At 41.4% G+C, this 13,400-nt stretch overlaps 1 protein-coding gene across 3 annotated transcripts in view; it reads right to left on the reverse strand.

Moving 5' to 3' along the window:
• Positions 1–1,067: 1,067 nt before the first annotated feature.
• PDE4B (phosphodiesterase 4B) overlaps positions 1,068–13,400 on the reverse strand; it is a 427,958-nt gene continuing 415,625 nt past the window's right edge. For all 3 annotated transcript variants that reach the window (XM_059689266.1, XM_059689267.1, XM_059689265.1), the window contains 8 exons: positions 12,525–12,703; positions 11,039–11,137; positions 10,732–10,896; positions 8,914–9,013; positions 7,524–7,678; positions 7,286–7,408; positions 6,394–6,576; positions 1,068–3,380 (listed from right to left, as the gene is read on the reverse strand). In XM_059689266.1, the coding sequence (XP_059545249.1) occupies positions 3,015–3,380; positions 6,394–6,576; positions 7,286–7,408; positions 7,524–7,678; positions 8,914–9,013; positions 10,732–10,896; positions 11,039–11,137; positions 12,525–12,703 (1,370 nt within the window). In that variant the 3' untranslated portion in view covers positions 1,068–3,014. The remainder of the gene's footprint in view (positions 3,381–6,393; positions 6,577–7,285; positions 7,409–7,523; positions 7,679–8,913; positions 9,014–10,731; positions 10,897–11,038; positions 11,138–12,524; positions 12,704–13,400) is intronic.

A 13,400-nucleotide genomic window follows, 5' to 3' on the forward strand; every position in this document is an offset into this window, starting at 1 on the left:
AAGTGCTATAAACATTAGCTCTGCAACCAGCAGGCAAGCTGGTTCTGCAACTTTGGCTCCTCCCCAGTTGTCTTAATAAGTGCTGTCATTTCAGCTTATTGAGTGACTTCTAGAGAAAACCCTCTTACTGGTTCATAAACCATTACCCTGTGGTTAAAATATCATGGGCCATCCACTGATTCTTATATGCAACCTTACACGAGTGCGCGCGCGCGCGCGCGCGCGCGCGCGCACACACACACACACACACTTCTCAGGATAAATTTTTTTTAAAGCTGACTTTAACAGAGCATTTAAGTATTTTGTTTATGAGATTTATACAGTTCTTTACAGAAAAAAAAGCTTAGCCCTGTGATTGATAGAAGGCTCCATGGATCATCCAGAAAACTGTCGACCAGCGCTCTCTGGGCTGTGCTAAAAGAGGTCTCTGCACCTCAGTTCTTCATCTGTCCAGTGGGACCATCTGAGTACATTAGGAGAATGTTCTGTGATTCTATGATTCACTTTGCTAGAGGACCCAGCCAAGCTGGAGATTTCCTTTATTGTTCTAGTAGATTAAACTCTTTTTTTTGTTTTGTTTTGTTAATCCTTACCTGAGGATATTTTCCCCACTGATTTTTAGAAAAATTGGGAGGGAGGTGTAAAGGGAGGGAGGAAGAGAGAGAGAGAAACATTGATATGAGAGAGGCACATTGATTGGTTGCCTCCCACATGTGCCCTGACCAGGGCTGAGAATCAAACCTGTAACCCTTTGGTGCACAGGCTGATGCTCTAACCACTTAGCAACACAGGCCAGGGCTAAACTCTTCAGATTCATAAAGTAGGTTTGTTTTCCTCCACCAGCTCCCTTCTCGCACCATTGAGCTGGGGGAACAGTTGCTAAAAAAATAGGTAATGTTCCAATCTAGGGGACTTTCTGGACACAGATTCTGAAACTTCAGCTTTGGTGTTGGCCAGGCAAAGCGGTTGGTTTTCTCTGTGGGGTGTGTGGTAGGAGAAACGAGAAAAAAGATCTGCTTTTGATATGTCAGACGAACTAACCCGAAATAATTGGGCCTACAGTCTAATCTAATCATGCTTTTGTTTATTCACCTCATAGAAAAGTTTCTTAAGAATGCATGTGAACACAATATATAATAATAATAGTACTATAACATACATTGTGAGAAACTTTTGAAAACAATAAAATGTCCACCTGAAATAATGCAGTGTTCATAGACATACAAACCCATTGGTCATGCACCGTTGTGCCGTTTCTTTAACTATGAGTCACAATGCTGAACTGAAAGCATGAAATATATTTTACAAACGGAGACTGAAGCCAGTAAGAGGCCTACACAAGTGTTATCAGAAGCTTCACATTTGCATAATTTACTACATCGGTTCACATTTTATTATAAAATTCACATTTTTTATTGTTTTCTTTTTGTCATTAATGGGAACACGACATGCCCGCAGACGGGCAGGCAGGAGGCTTTCTTCCCGACGTCAGTAGTTTGGGAACACTCGGAAGGACCCTCTGTGCGCGAACGTAGTGTTGCCTTTTAACCCGAAGCCACAGTGGCAGTAGAGCCCAGTTATAACCCAACTCATGCGTACACAGATTTGGAGAGGACGTGGGTGAAAACCACATCCTGTTGCCCCCTACCCCTATCAAACTATACAAAAGTAAAAGCTCAGTATAAACCATTTAGTATCTAATGTGAGAATCTTGTTTCCAAAATGGGTTGGTACAGGGGCTGCGGAGTATTAGCGACTCAGACAGGGAAAGGGCAGACCCTCGGGGTAGAAGCCCACCCGTGTCCCCACTGGCGAGCGCCCGGGCCGTATGTCTCTCTTAGCGATGAACAGGTTATATAATACACAATACAAAACGTTACAAGTAAAGTTGCAACTCTTAGGCAGAGTTTTCTACACAAATGTAACACCACCATTGGCAGGCAATGTTAGAGATATAAATTAATAACTTACAAAACATTACATTATGTACATTCAGTAATAAATACACGGTTATAACCAGAAATTGGGGGTGTTAGCGCAGAAGGCAGTGCAGAGAGACGGCAGCATTGAATCGAAATGGCATAATTGGGCGCGAGAGTGAAGAGAGGAGGGAGGGGACAGGACGGGGCCGTGTGATTCCCGGTGGCACAGGGATTCAGGACACAACTGGACATACTGCCTTAGCACGCTGAATTTTACACAGACTGTTACTGTGAGCAACACAACTACCTCTTCCTACCCCTTAGTTTGTTCAACTTTATCCTGTTAACAGCAAAAACGTAAAACTCCAGAGGAGAAAAAATACTGTTCAGAGCGGGCAACCAGAGATATGTTGTAAGGGCAACCGTGGAGTTGGAAGGGACAGCAGGGGAAGGAAGTAGAATGTGGTTAGAAGCGTATTCTTTCTAATTGTAAAAGTAACTGTAGTGAAGTGAGAGATATTGCCCAAGAAGGAAGGAAGACCATTTTCTTTTCTTTTCTATTTTTTTTCCGAGAAAGAGTCAAAAAAGTTTGTATCAACTTCGAATGCTTATGTGTGTAGAAGTTGACACTACACTCTAGGTAATCAACAGGCATTTTGAAAGACGTGAAAATGTTTTACAAAAAAGGCACACAGGTTGGCAGACAGAGGGACAGGTGAGCAGATTTATAAATGAACATATTAGTCAGTTCAGTCACTAGAGGGGAAAGATTCCCCGAAATTTAGTGCAGAAAAATCTCTCAGTTTTGTGTCTTCTATGTTCAAGCCATTGAGTCGTGATCTGAGCTTGGCCTCCAGTACCACATAAAGCATCAGCTCTCCACCCAGCTTGCAGGCAAGGCAAGTCAACCGTGGAATTTCCTGAGCTGCTATTTGCTTCACGGTCTTGTACTCTGGCTCCAAACTCAAGTAACTGGAAAAGCCACATGGCCCATGTCCTGTGCAGGCCTCAGCCCCCGTGGTGGGCTGGCCCTACCATACAGCTGGCATGCTTGTCAAGGGTGGAATGTTCGCCTCCACACAGAGAGGGAGATTATGTGTCGACCGGGGACTTGTCCTCTGCGGCGTTGTCGACATCAGTCTCTCCCAGTGAATCCCTGCTTTCTGGGTCGATCACACAAAGCGTCTTTGTGCTGCTGAAATAGCTGTGGCCCTCTCCCTCTTTCTCAGGTCCTTCCATATCCTCCTCTTCCAGGGTCAGTTCAAACTGAAACTTCTCCATCAGCCCCTGGCAGTCTCTGTTCGGCTCATCCAGCGGTGGGGAGGGACTCTGGGGTATCATGCTCTGATACCAGTTCCTGTTATCTTCTAATGTGTCCAGAATGTCCTGCGCATCAGGCTGTACCAGATCTGCCCAGGTCTCCCACAGGGGATGGACAATGTAGTCAATGAAACCAACCTGGAGGAAAAGAAGGTCACACACCTGTTACTACGATTGGCCCTTGAAAACCAAACGAGCTGTGCTGGTTTGCATGCAAAGATAACAACAACCCAAGACAGATCCATAATAGTAACTCAGGCACCGCCCAGTCATGATCTGAACACATCCCGTGGTAGTATGTATGCCCTGCCCTCTATGCAACAAAAAAGTTATCGCTCTTAATCCCGCAAAGTATTGGTTTGGCCTATTTTCAAAGGAGGAAACTAAGACTCCTGGAGATTAAATATCTTGACGGAGGTCACAGAGCCAGTAAGGACTGAAGCTGGCATGCGGTCCCAGCTTTGTCTGATTTCAAAGCCTGTGTTCGTCTAACGTCTCACTATAATTGACGACTTTTCCTTTTCCGTGCGCCAGATAAGAAGTCTGGCTGTAACCCTGGCTGGGAATGACTTGGTCACTACTTGGACTCTGTGAGTCATCTCTGAAGAAGGAAGCCCCAGGACTAATGAGTTCTGACTCAACATTCTTTCCCTGATAACTTGAAAATAAGCCGCTGTTCCAAAACTAAGGGGAGCCAGCCCCTGCCTACTCTGAAACGACTCAAGTTCTGTGACATGCTTTTGGTTTGTAGGTGAGTTTGGTAAAACATCTGAGAATACGTCAAGCCCCTAAACCAGCAAAGGTCCCCTGGGTGGACACATCTGTAATTGTAGGGCCCACAGTCATTTCCATCAGGAGAAAGAAGGGAAAATAAAAACAATTAAGCAGTTCCTGTGCTGGTGTTCCTGTGAATAAATATGAGGCGTGTGGCTCTGCTATGGTTTACACAGGGGCTATGCATCCTGCTTGAGCGGGCTCTGTGGCCTTCTGCTGACCTCGTCATTGTGGGACAAACAGGAAACCCTGGGGGTGGGGGCAAGTTGAGGGAAAGAATAGGCACCAGTTGAATGAGAGAATGGAATTCCCCTGTCATGGTCTGGGGAGCTGGAGAGATGCAGGTTTAGGATTCAGGGGGTGATGAACAAGGGCATTTTATATGCACCCCTGGGATAATATGTAGCTACCTTTCCACACTACTGGAAACTTCCCTTTATTATCATTCTAGTTTTTCGCCAGTCATTTAATAAAGCGAAGTTGTACCGTATCAAAGAATCTTACTCATATGTGAATCTTTTACATCTATCTATCTATCATCTATCTATCTATCTATCTATCTATCTATCTATCTATCTATCTATCTATTATCTATCTATCTATCTATCTATCTATCTATCTATCATCTTTTCTCTGGTGCTTTCTTAGCTTTAACAAACAGAATTCACAGGAAAAACAGGGCATCTCTAAGCTGCATTGGTTTTAAGAACTAACTAAACTGTAGATGATTCAGGTATTTCTCTTGCTTCCACCCACTCTTTTTTCCTCTCCTTTTCTTCTCTATGTGTGTTTAATGGACTTTAGACACTATTTTCAAGGTGTTTTCCAGGAATGTGAAAAAAACAAGCTCAAGGCAATGGAGAAAACTGAATCAGCTGAACACAATGCGGTCATTTCCTTTCTTCATTTGTGTTGCTTCTGCTAAATGCCCAGCATTTTTTGAAAGGGAGCCTCCCATTGCTTATTTCCTAGGTCTTGTTCACGTTTGAGCTCTACAAATCCTAAGAGCACCAAATAAAGGGCTTTATTGCCAGGCTACTCAGACAAAGGTCACCAGAGCACACCTGTGGGAAACACAGGATCGGACCATGATGTCATGGCCCCGGTGAGACATGGCCATGGTGAGGGAGCGTGAATGGCCTTGAGTGGGGGCGGCTGAGTTACTAAAGAGTTGGTGAAATAGACCAAGAGGACAACTCTTCACCTGATACACTGGGAAGATACATGTTGTGTCTATCTCACAATACTGTGTGGAGGTTCAAATAGGATAATGTGTGGGAAAATGTGTGAAAAATTGCACATACAGGATATAAATATTTTTTTAAAACTACTGTTAATAAAAGAGCCTTATTCCATTTAAGTAATTAATGTAATTAATGTGGTTCTAATTAAGGCTTTTGGGTGTTTAAATTGTCCCTAAATTAACGTTGTTGTGCATTTTTATAGCATATTAGACTGTTAGGACACTTTCACAGATTTTAAATGCATTTGACTGTCTTTTTTAAAAAGAAGCAACAGTATAATAACTGCAAAGTTACTAGACAAATATTACAAGCATATGTAAATTTGGGGAGTAGGTAGTGAGGAAAGAGGATAAATATGAACAAAAAATACTCTGAATGCTTTTGTGATAAAGACCTTAGACAACCTATGGACTCATTCTCAGTCATGCCCATCTGGCTCAGGCCATTTGTGGTCCTGAGAAGAGTAACAACTTAGCAGGTTCTAAAGCCTTTGTGGGGATATTGACATGTTCTAGTGCAGCTAGAATCTGGGAACTTTCTGAGCCCCCTGCCTCTACTGCACTGTCCAAATCCTCAGCCCACAGGGAATTTCTGGCTTTGGACACAATCAGAAGATGTCAGCACGTTCTCAGAGTGTAGACGTAACCTTGGAAGCGGGCACAGGACGGAGCTGGGACTATGAGGTAGAAGAGATTTGTAGGAGTGAGATTCACTACCTCTGGTGATGGTGGCAGTGAGCCTGATTATGGAGAGACAGAAAAAATGGGGTGCAGGGAACAAGAGTAGAGATACTGGGTAAAGACAGAGCGAGGAGAAATCTGGGTGGATGAGCTGGAGGAAGCCTATAGCCTTCGGTTCGATCAGCTGGATTTGCTAAGATCATAGACAACCATCTAAACTGTTTGAGGCTACACAGTTCAAACTTTGATGGCCTCTGATGACTGGCTGCTTTATCTCCACTCAGTGTAATGGAGAAGGCAAATGAGTCCTGAGTATAATGGAACTAAATGGGTGGTTGCTTCCTTATCATTTCATATAAATATATATTCTATTAAAAGGAAAGAACTAAATAGAACCCTCCAATTCTACAATCAGCAGAGCTTAAAAGACTTTGAAAACCTTATATTAAATACCTGGGATTTTTCCACAGAAGCTGTGTGCTTATCACACATTGGGCTAATCTCCATTCCCCTCTCCCGCTCTTTGTCTCCCTGCTGGAAAAATTCCTCCATGATGCGGTCTGTCCATTGCCGATACAATTCCAAGGACTTGGTGGGGTTGCTCAGGTCTGCACAGTGTACCATGTTCCGAAGGACCTGCAATCATCAAGTTTTGGAAATCTCATAAAATTAGGTGTAAATACTACTCAAACATCGCATCCCTCTTGTGTTAGGACATTTGGTACCAAACCTAAGAACATTTTAGTTGCATTATAATTATGGTGTGTGCACCAAAAAAGCAGAATTACAAGGCTGCTGGCCAGAATTGGTTAAAATGGGAGTCCCAAACGGGAAAATGTGTGTCTTCTTAAATTGATGGTCATTGAATTTAAAAACTGGAAAGGACATTAGAGGTCAGATACTGCCACCATTTCCTTTCCTCAGTTTGGAAAAAATGCAAAGAATTACTCAAAGTAGATATCTTCATATTTTCCACTTGTGGAAAGAGAACAGCTGATGGCAATTTGTATAACTAAAACAGACTTAACAAACTGCAAGTCAATAGGATTTATATCCAAACATCAGCTTTGGGGACCAGCAGTCACGTACACCCAATTACAAATAGATCTTGCCACTTATTTTTAGAACTAAGCAATTCAATAAATAGGGCTATGGTTTTCCTTGTAAATTAGAGAATAAGCTGCAATGTTTTTCTTCGTTATTTCTTAGCTTGCTCAGTTTGTCCTTAAAATAAACCTATAGCTGTAGTCATAACTGAGGACATGCAACTAATTTAAGTTTGTTTTCATTTTTTATTGTTGTTTGGTTTGGCTTTGTGTTCAATCAGAGGCTTTTTCTCAAATACCTGTATACGATCTGTATAGTTGTCCAGCAGAAGCACGCCTGAGCTTGTCACTTTCTTTGTTTCTACCATTGTCTTCAGGTCTGCCAGCAGGCTCATATGTTTGGACATATCAGTTGCTAACACCTTGGGTAAAAAGATAATGAAAATACTCAGCGAGCTCAGTGTATGAGAGAAAATGAGATTCCTCCTCCTGTGACGGTAGAAGGCAGTGAGGAACACGGACAGGCTGAAGTCTTACCATGTCGATAACCATCTTCCGGAGTGTCTGCCGCTGCTTCTTGGTGAGATTCTGAAAGATGTCACAGTGCTCTTCTTGCAGCAGTTTGAAACCCACGGCCAGATGATGGTTTTCCAACACAGATTCGTCATTATACATCAAAGCAAGTTCTGAATCTAGTAAACAGGAAAAAATGATGACTTACTAAAAAGGGATACAATTCAAAGGTCAGCATTACCTCACTATGAAATCAGATCTACCTCTATTCAAATAGTTTTAAGAACCAAAATCTGCATGCCCATTTCCTCTTAAAGAAACAGTCTCCCTCTACAAAGGAATGTAGTCAGTTTCTAAGCAAAAATACTTCCAGAAGTTATTAATGCATAAGCTTTCTCTTTGATTAGAATCCCTGGTATTTTAAAATCCTTTTTCTCCTTCTCCAGTTTATAAAGAATTTGACATTAGGTAAAAGCATTCCCAAGCTGCTAAATCTTATTTTTATCTCAGATTGTAATTTCCTTTACGTGTTCACACATTTTGTGCTTTGGAAAAGAATGAACTGAAAATGTCACTAAACTTTACCAAATATATTAGGATTTTCAAACTATATTCACTCTTTATATGCTTGCCAGCTCTGTTAATTGTGAGTTATGGATTTTCAAAGAAGAGAATGGTGTGACTGTAAAATTTCAATTTATCCAAATAATGTAGCTTTTCGGAGCTTTCTATGTATGGTAACAAAACATTAATACTTTTTTTAGAACAATCCTGATGCTAAATTTTCTGCTATCTGGCTCTATACACCAGAGACTGCGATATCTGGAAGTGGAAACTATAGTTTCCAGCCCACCTTTCACACAAAAGATTCAGACATCTTTCACTAGGCAGAGCTCTGGTCTGCAAATCAAACTCATGAAGTCACATTTTCTCTTAATCAAGAATAATAGCCAAGGGATGGCGCTATGTCACTAACTGCAATTTCTGTTTGGGGGTCCCCATGCTCCGATCTAACATTTGGGCCTGCCTCCCCAGTAGCGAGGGACTCTCGGGGGCCACATGCTCTGTGGGAGAGCCCTGCATAATACTAAAAATCATTATCACATTATTCCCAAGCCTTCCCTTGTGCTTACTGAACAATTCCACATCTGTTACTCTTTCCTCGCATATCGTATTTTCCAAACACTGAGTACTTTTTATGGCTCCCCTCTGACCCCTTGCAAGTTCTCCATGCAGCTCAAAAATGATGTTGCCAAACTGGACACAGTATCCAGGAAAGGTCTGACCAGTTTGAGTGGAATGGATTACCTCATTATTACTCTTATTATTATCCATAACAAAAACATTAGGAGGGAAAAAATTAAGCAGTGACTCATAGGATGATCCTGATCGACTGTCCTAGTGATGAACTCACTTGTGTTGATGAGGAACTGGTTGGAGACTCCAGGATGATCCACGTCATGGATAGCAGCTGCAAAAATGGCGGCCAGGATTTCCAAATCTGTGAAGACGGCCTGCAGAGCAAAATGAACACATTTCACTCCATGTCCCATTTGCCTATCCTGCGATTCTGTTTCATGTTGAAGTATCCCACTTCTTCCTTGTTGGGAGAAGGATGGTGTGTTGATTTTTATAATGTCTCATATACTAATTTAATTAAATGTGGATTCTATCCATCCTCACAAGGTCTCGTGTGAAAAGAATGATGGCCGGAGCCCATGCCCTCATCAGGCCTACGGGCTGCGGCTCGGGAAGGCACTGGCCCTGTGCCTATGGAGAGGGATCAGCTGGTACCTGATGCTTGTTGCCTGGCTAAGTGGTACGGCAGAATGGTGCTTATATAACACAAGCACATGCAAGTCAAAGAAGCAAATCAGACTGTGCTCTGAGATATAACAAACTTCATACGTTTTCAGGCTGCGTAACTTAGAGAACAAAAACCAAATTCCACACTCATAAGACTGGCAGTCAATTATTTCTGAAGGCTAAATTTGTAGTGTGATCAGAAGGTTTCATATATTCCTTCATCCATTCATTTAGTACCTATGCACTAACGGCTTACAATGTACAAGCTTTGAGAGCATTTCCACAAAGCCTCCTCTGCCCCCACTGGTACACAATGATTGAAACCTAGTATTTAGGTATATATTCCTTCTGGCTAAAATGCCTTTCTCCTGCTGAAATGTCTTTCCTTGTCCTCTGTGATTACTTTAATCTCTGACCCTTCAAATGCCAGCTCAGTTTCCACCTCTCCCATGAAGACCAGTCTAATTACTCTAGGGCACACTGAACTCTCCCTTCTCTACAGCGGTGGCGCTCATGGACAATTTCTGGTCTCACAATGGGTATCCTATCAACAATAGTGGACAGTTGATAAACAGTGTTGGTCTACTCTGATACTTGTATGGAACATGTCCTCCAGGGAAACAGAACAATCTTAGCACCACTTCACTTTCCCAAGTCTTCCTGGATTTATTCCCTCAGAAAATATGGAACCCACACAACAGAGCTGTGGTCTGTTTAATCTTTCTTCACCTTCTAAACTGAATCTGCAAAGGTGGCGTTGGCTAAAGGTTGGCCAGTCCCTTACTGCACGGAGCCTACTCATTTTGGAAGCACCTGGTCATCACTGCCATATGTCAAGAAAGAACATGGTCTGCTGGGCGCATTGCTGCTAATGTCAGTACATACAAATGCTTTAATCTGTTGGGGGAGGAGTCACAGTCACCTTTCAGCAAGATATCTAGCAATTCTCAGTTCTAGATTTTCAGCTACTTTTTCTTCAGCCCATAGAATCAGTTTTATGAATTCTTAGGAAAATACAAATTCCTAGGGATGCTTATTCCTAACAGGAACTATATGGAAAATTTTATATTATGCTTCTGTGTTATCCCTCACAATGCTTGGGATGGTATGCACAGCTGGAATCAGTACATGCATAGTGAAGTTATACTATATACCAGTCACTGAACTAGACACATGTTAGATACAGGAGATACAATAAAAAATAAAGTGTCCTGTTAATTGCTTGATAATTAAACAATTTGTCAACTGTAAGAGATTTAAAGGGAAGACTACTCTGATTTGGTAACTCAATTGATAGATGGGACACATAATCAAGAACCAGTTCAAGAATATGCAATCATCTAATTACATTCTTTCTGCCAATATATTACGTTGTGTGGCACTTTTTAAAGAGGATGGGCAGGTATAAGAGATCATAATTACTCACATCTAATGCTGGTGTTGAAAGGAGAACATGGGTTGACTGGGCTACATCAGCAGCATGTAGGCTGTTATGATATGCCACGTCAGAATGGTAATGGTCTTCTAAAGTCATCATGTAGGTTACAAATGTATCCGAGGAGATTTTGAATGTCTTCAGGAGGTCTCTTTCCTATATTGTAAAATGAATTAGAAAATAAATAAGTGGATGTCCAAAAATGAAAAAAAAAAGCTAAATCAGAAAAGTAAACTGGGATAGAATAATAACCATAGTCATCCAATGGAATAACCAACATTCCTTCCTGTGTACTCACCTGGAATATGGCATACATGATGCACGTTAGGGGCCTATTGTGTGAATATCCAGCCACATTGAAGATGTTAAGGCCCCATTTGTTCAGGTCTTCCAGCTCCTGTAAGAAAAATTAGAGGAATTTAGGAATAAGAACAGGGTTTTTGTTGTTGTTGTTTGTTTGTTTTTTTGTTTTGTTTTAAGCATAACTCATTGTTTTTATTTACTTTTTGGACAATGGCTGTCTGTCTTTCGAGGGTCTCTTTTGAGTCTTCTAGTTGCATGAAAAAGTTAAAATGGAATGGCCTGGGACAGTGGTCAGCAAACTGGGGCTCGGCAAACTGTGGATCGCGAGCCACATGCGGCTCTTTGGCCCCTTGAGTGTGGCTCTTCCACAAAATACCGACTTCTGCGCATGGGCCACGAAGTTTCAATTGCACTGTACGTGTGCACCCGCACGTGGTATTTTGTGGAAGAGCCACACTCAAGGGGCCAAAGAGCCTCATGTGGCTCGCGAGCCGCGGTTTGCCAACCATGGGCCTTGGAGATTGGGTATCCTCTTTATTCTAGTTCCAAGTTTCTATATATTGCATTTATAAATTTAGTTGCTGCAAGTGAATAGAGCTAAAAAATCACCTTAGGGCTATGCCTCTGTTCTTCGGTTATTCTCACTAAGGGCCAGGTCAGAAAGACTCAGCTGCTAGAATGTGCATAAATCAACTCTAATTTAATGAAGAATGCCAGTTACATATTATAGCCAACAGTTCCTAGGCCACAGATAAATCTGTAAGAAACATCATTTAGTCCTGTATTGTGGGATTACTCTAAGATTATCTGATTAAAGGAACAGTTTATTCCATTTTTAATTATTGTCTGGGGCGAGGGTTCTAGGCTCTCCCTAGACAGGCTTGGCCCAATGTGTAACAGACCTTAGTCCAATGATACCTTTCAGAAGGCCTCACCGAATGTCCTTTTGCTCACAGTAAGCTCTTTCCCTTTTCACAAGGCTCAGAGGACCTCAGCATTCTACCTTACACAGTTTGCTGTATAAACTGTTTCTGTGCCTTCCTCCACTACTGGGGTTTGGGTTCAAGAGTTAGTGCTGTTAATTTCTCTCATTTCCTCGCTAGCTCTGCCAACCAGATCAGATTTTCCCATTGTTCTTTGGCATACAGTCCTCAAAATGTTCTCTGGAAAATTCAATCCTGCCCACTGGCCTCCTTGTGGATTCTCTTAGTGAACTTTCAGTAGGATTCTCATTCATGAGGAACTATCCATTTATAAATCCTATTTAAGGTTGTTGTTGTGTGTTTTTTTAAATAAAGGCCCTCTGATATAGAAAAAGAGTCTTTAATTAGGTGCTCATCAGTGGACAAGGAGGCCATACCGGCTTCCTTATCATACAATTTAATAATAAAGCAAAGGAGAACACTACTGTTTCCTAGCAGGTAGTTTTAAGCTGCTGTGAAGCAGACAGCTACGTGCACACACCCCCAGCACATACCCACCTTGGCTAGATGATCTTCATTTTCTGTGTTGACTCCAAAGCGTGAGATGCTTGTATTGTTTAAGCTTGAACTATGCATCAGTTTCTTCACTCCGCTTATCTGTGTCATGAGCTGCTGCTTTTTCTTTTTCTCTCTGTCCTTCTGGGTGGGAGATGGAATCTCCACATCATTCTGCTTGTCTGCAACAAAAGGATACGTTTTTCAGACTGTGAGTGTCATAGAGAACCACATCCAATTAGTTGTTTTTGTAATACGCAAAACAATTCCTAAGCATCTTATAAACAACTGCCATGCATTATCTCACTTGATCTTCAGCACAATCTTGTGAAGTAGATGGGAAAAATATTTTGCTCCATTTTATTCCTGGGAGAACTGAGGCCCAGAGGAGCTAAATAAGTTGCCTAAGAAGTAGCAGAGGTAAAACTCAATCCCAGCTCTTCTGTTTGCAGTCTAGTTTAGGAGAATTACACTTGTACATTTGCAAGGTGGGGCATCAATATTTATACATGATTTTTTAAGTTAATAACTTATATGTTTGTATAATAGAAAAGTTTCATGCAGCCAAGACCAGGTTACTAAAAACAGGCTTTATGTTCTGCTCATTTTATTATATGTGTATTAATTTTTAATTTAAAAGATCCATATAACTTTAGCTGGATATAATTTATAATTCTAGTTTAGATAAGCAGAATGTATGTTAGAGAAATAAATAATTACTTCAAATAATTACTTTAAAACCTTGGTTTATTACCATTTGAGGATTAGAGGGAGGAAGACTATAATTTCAGTTTTACTTTATGCCTTTGGTCTATTAATTTTATTAAAATAATAATAAACACTGACTATCATTTGTAACAGGCATTACATTGATTAAAA

This window comes from Myotis daubentonii, chromosome 3 (assembly GCF_963259705.1).
Source record: "Myotis daubentonii chromosome 3, mMyoDau2.1, whole genome shotgun sequence".
Taxonomy (NCBI): domain Eukaryota; kingdom Metazoa; phylum Chordata; class Mammalia; order Chiroptera; family Vespertilionidae; genus Myotis; species Myotis daubentonii.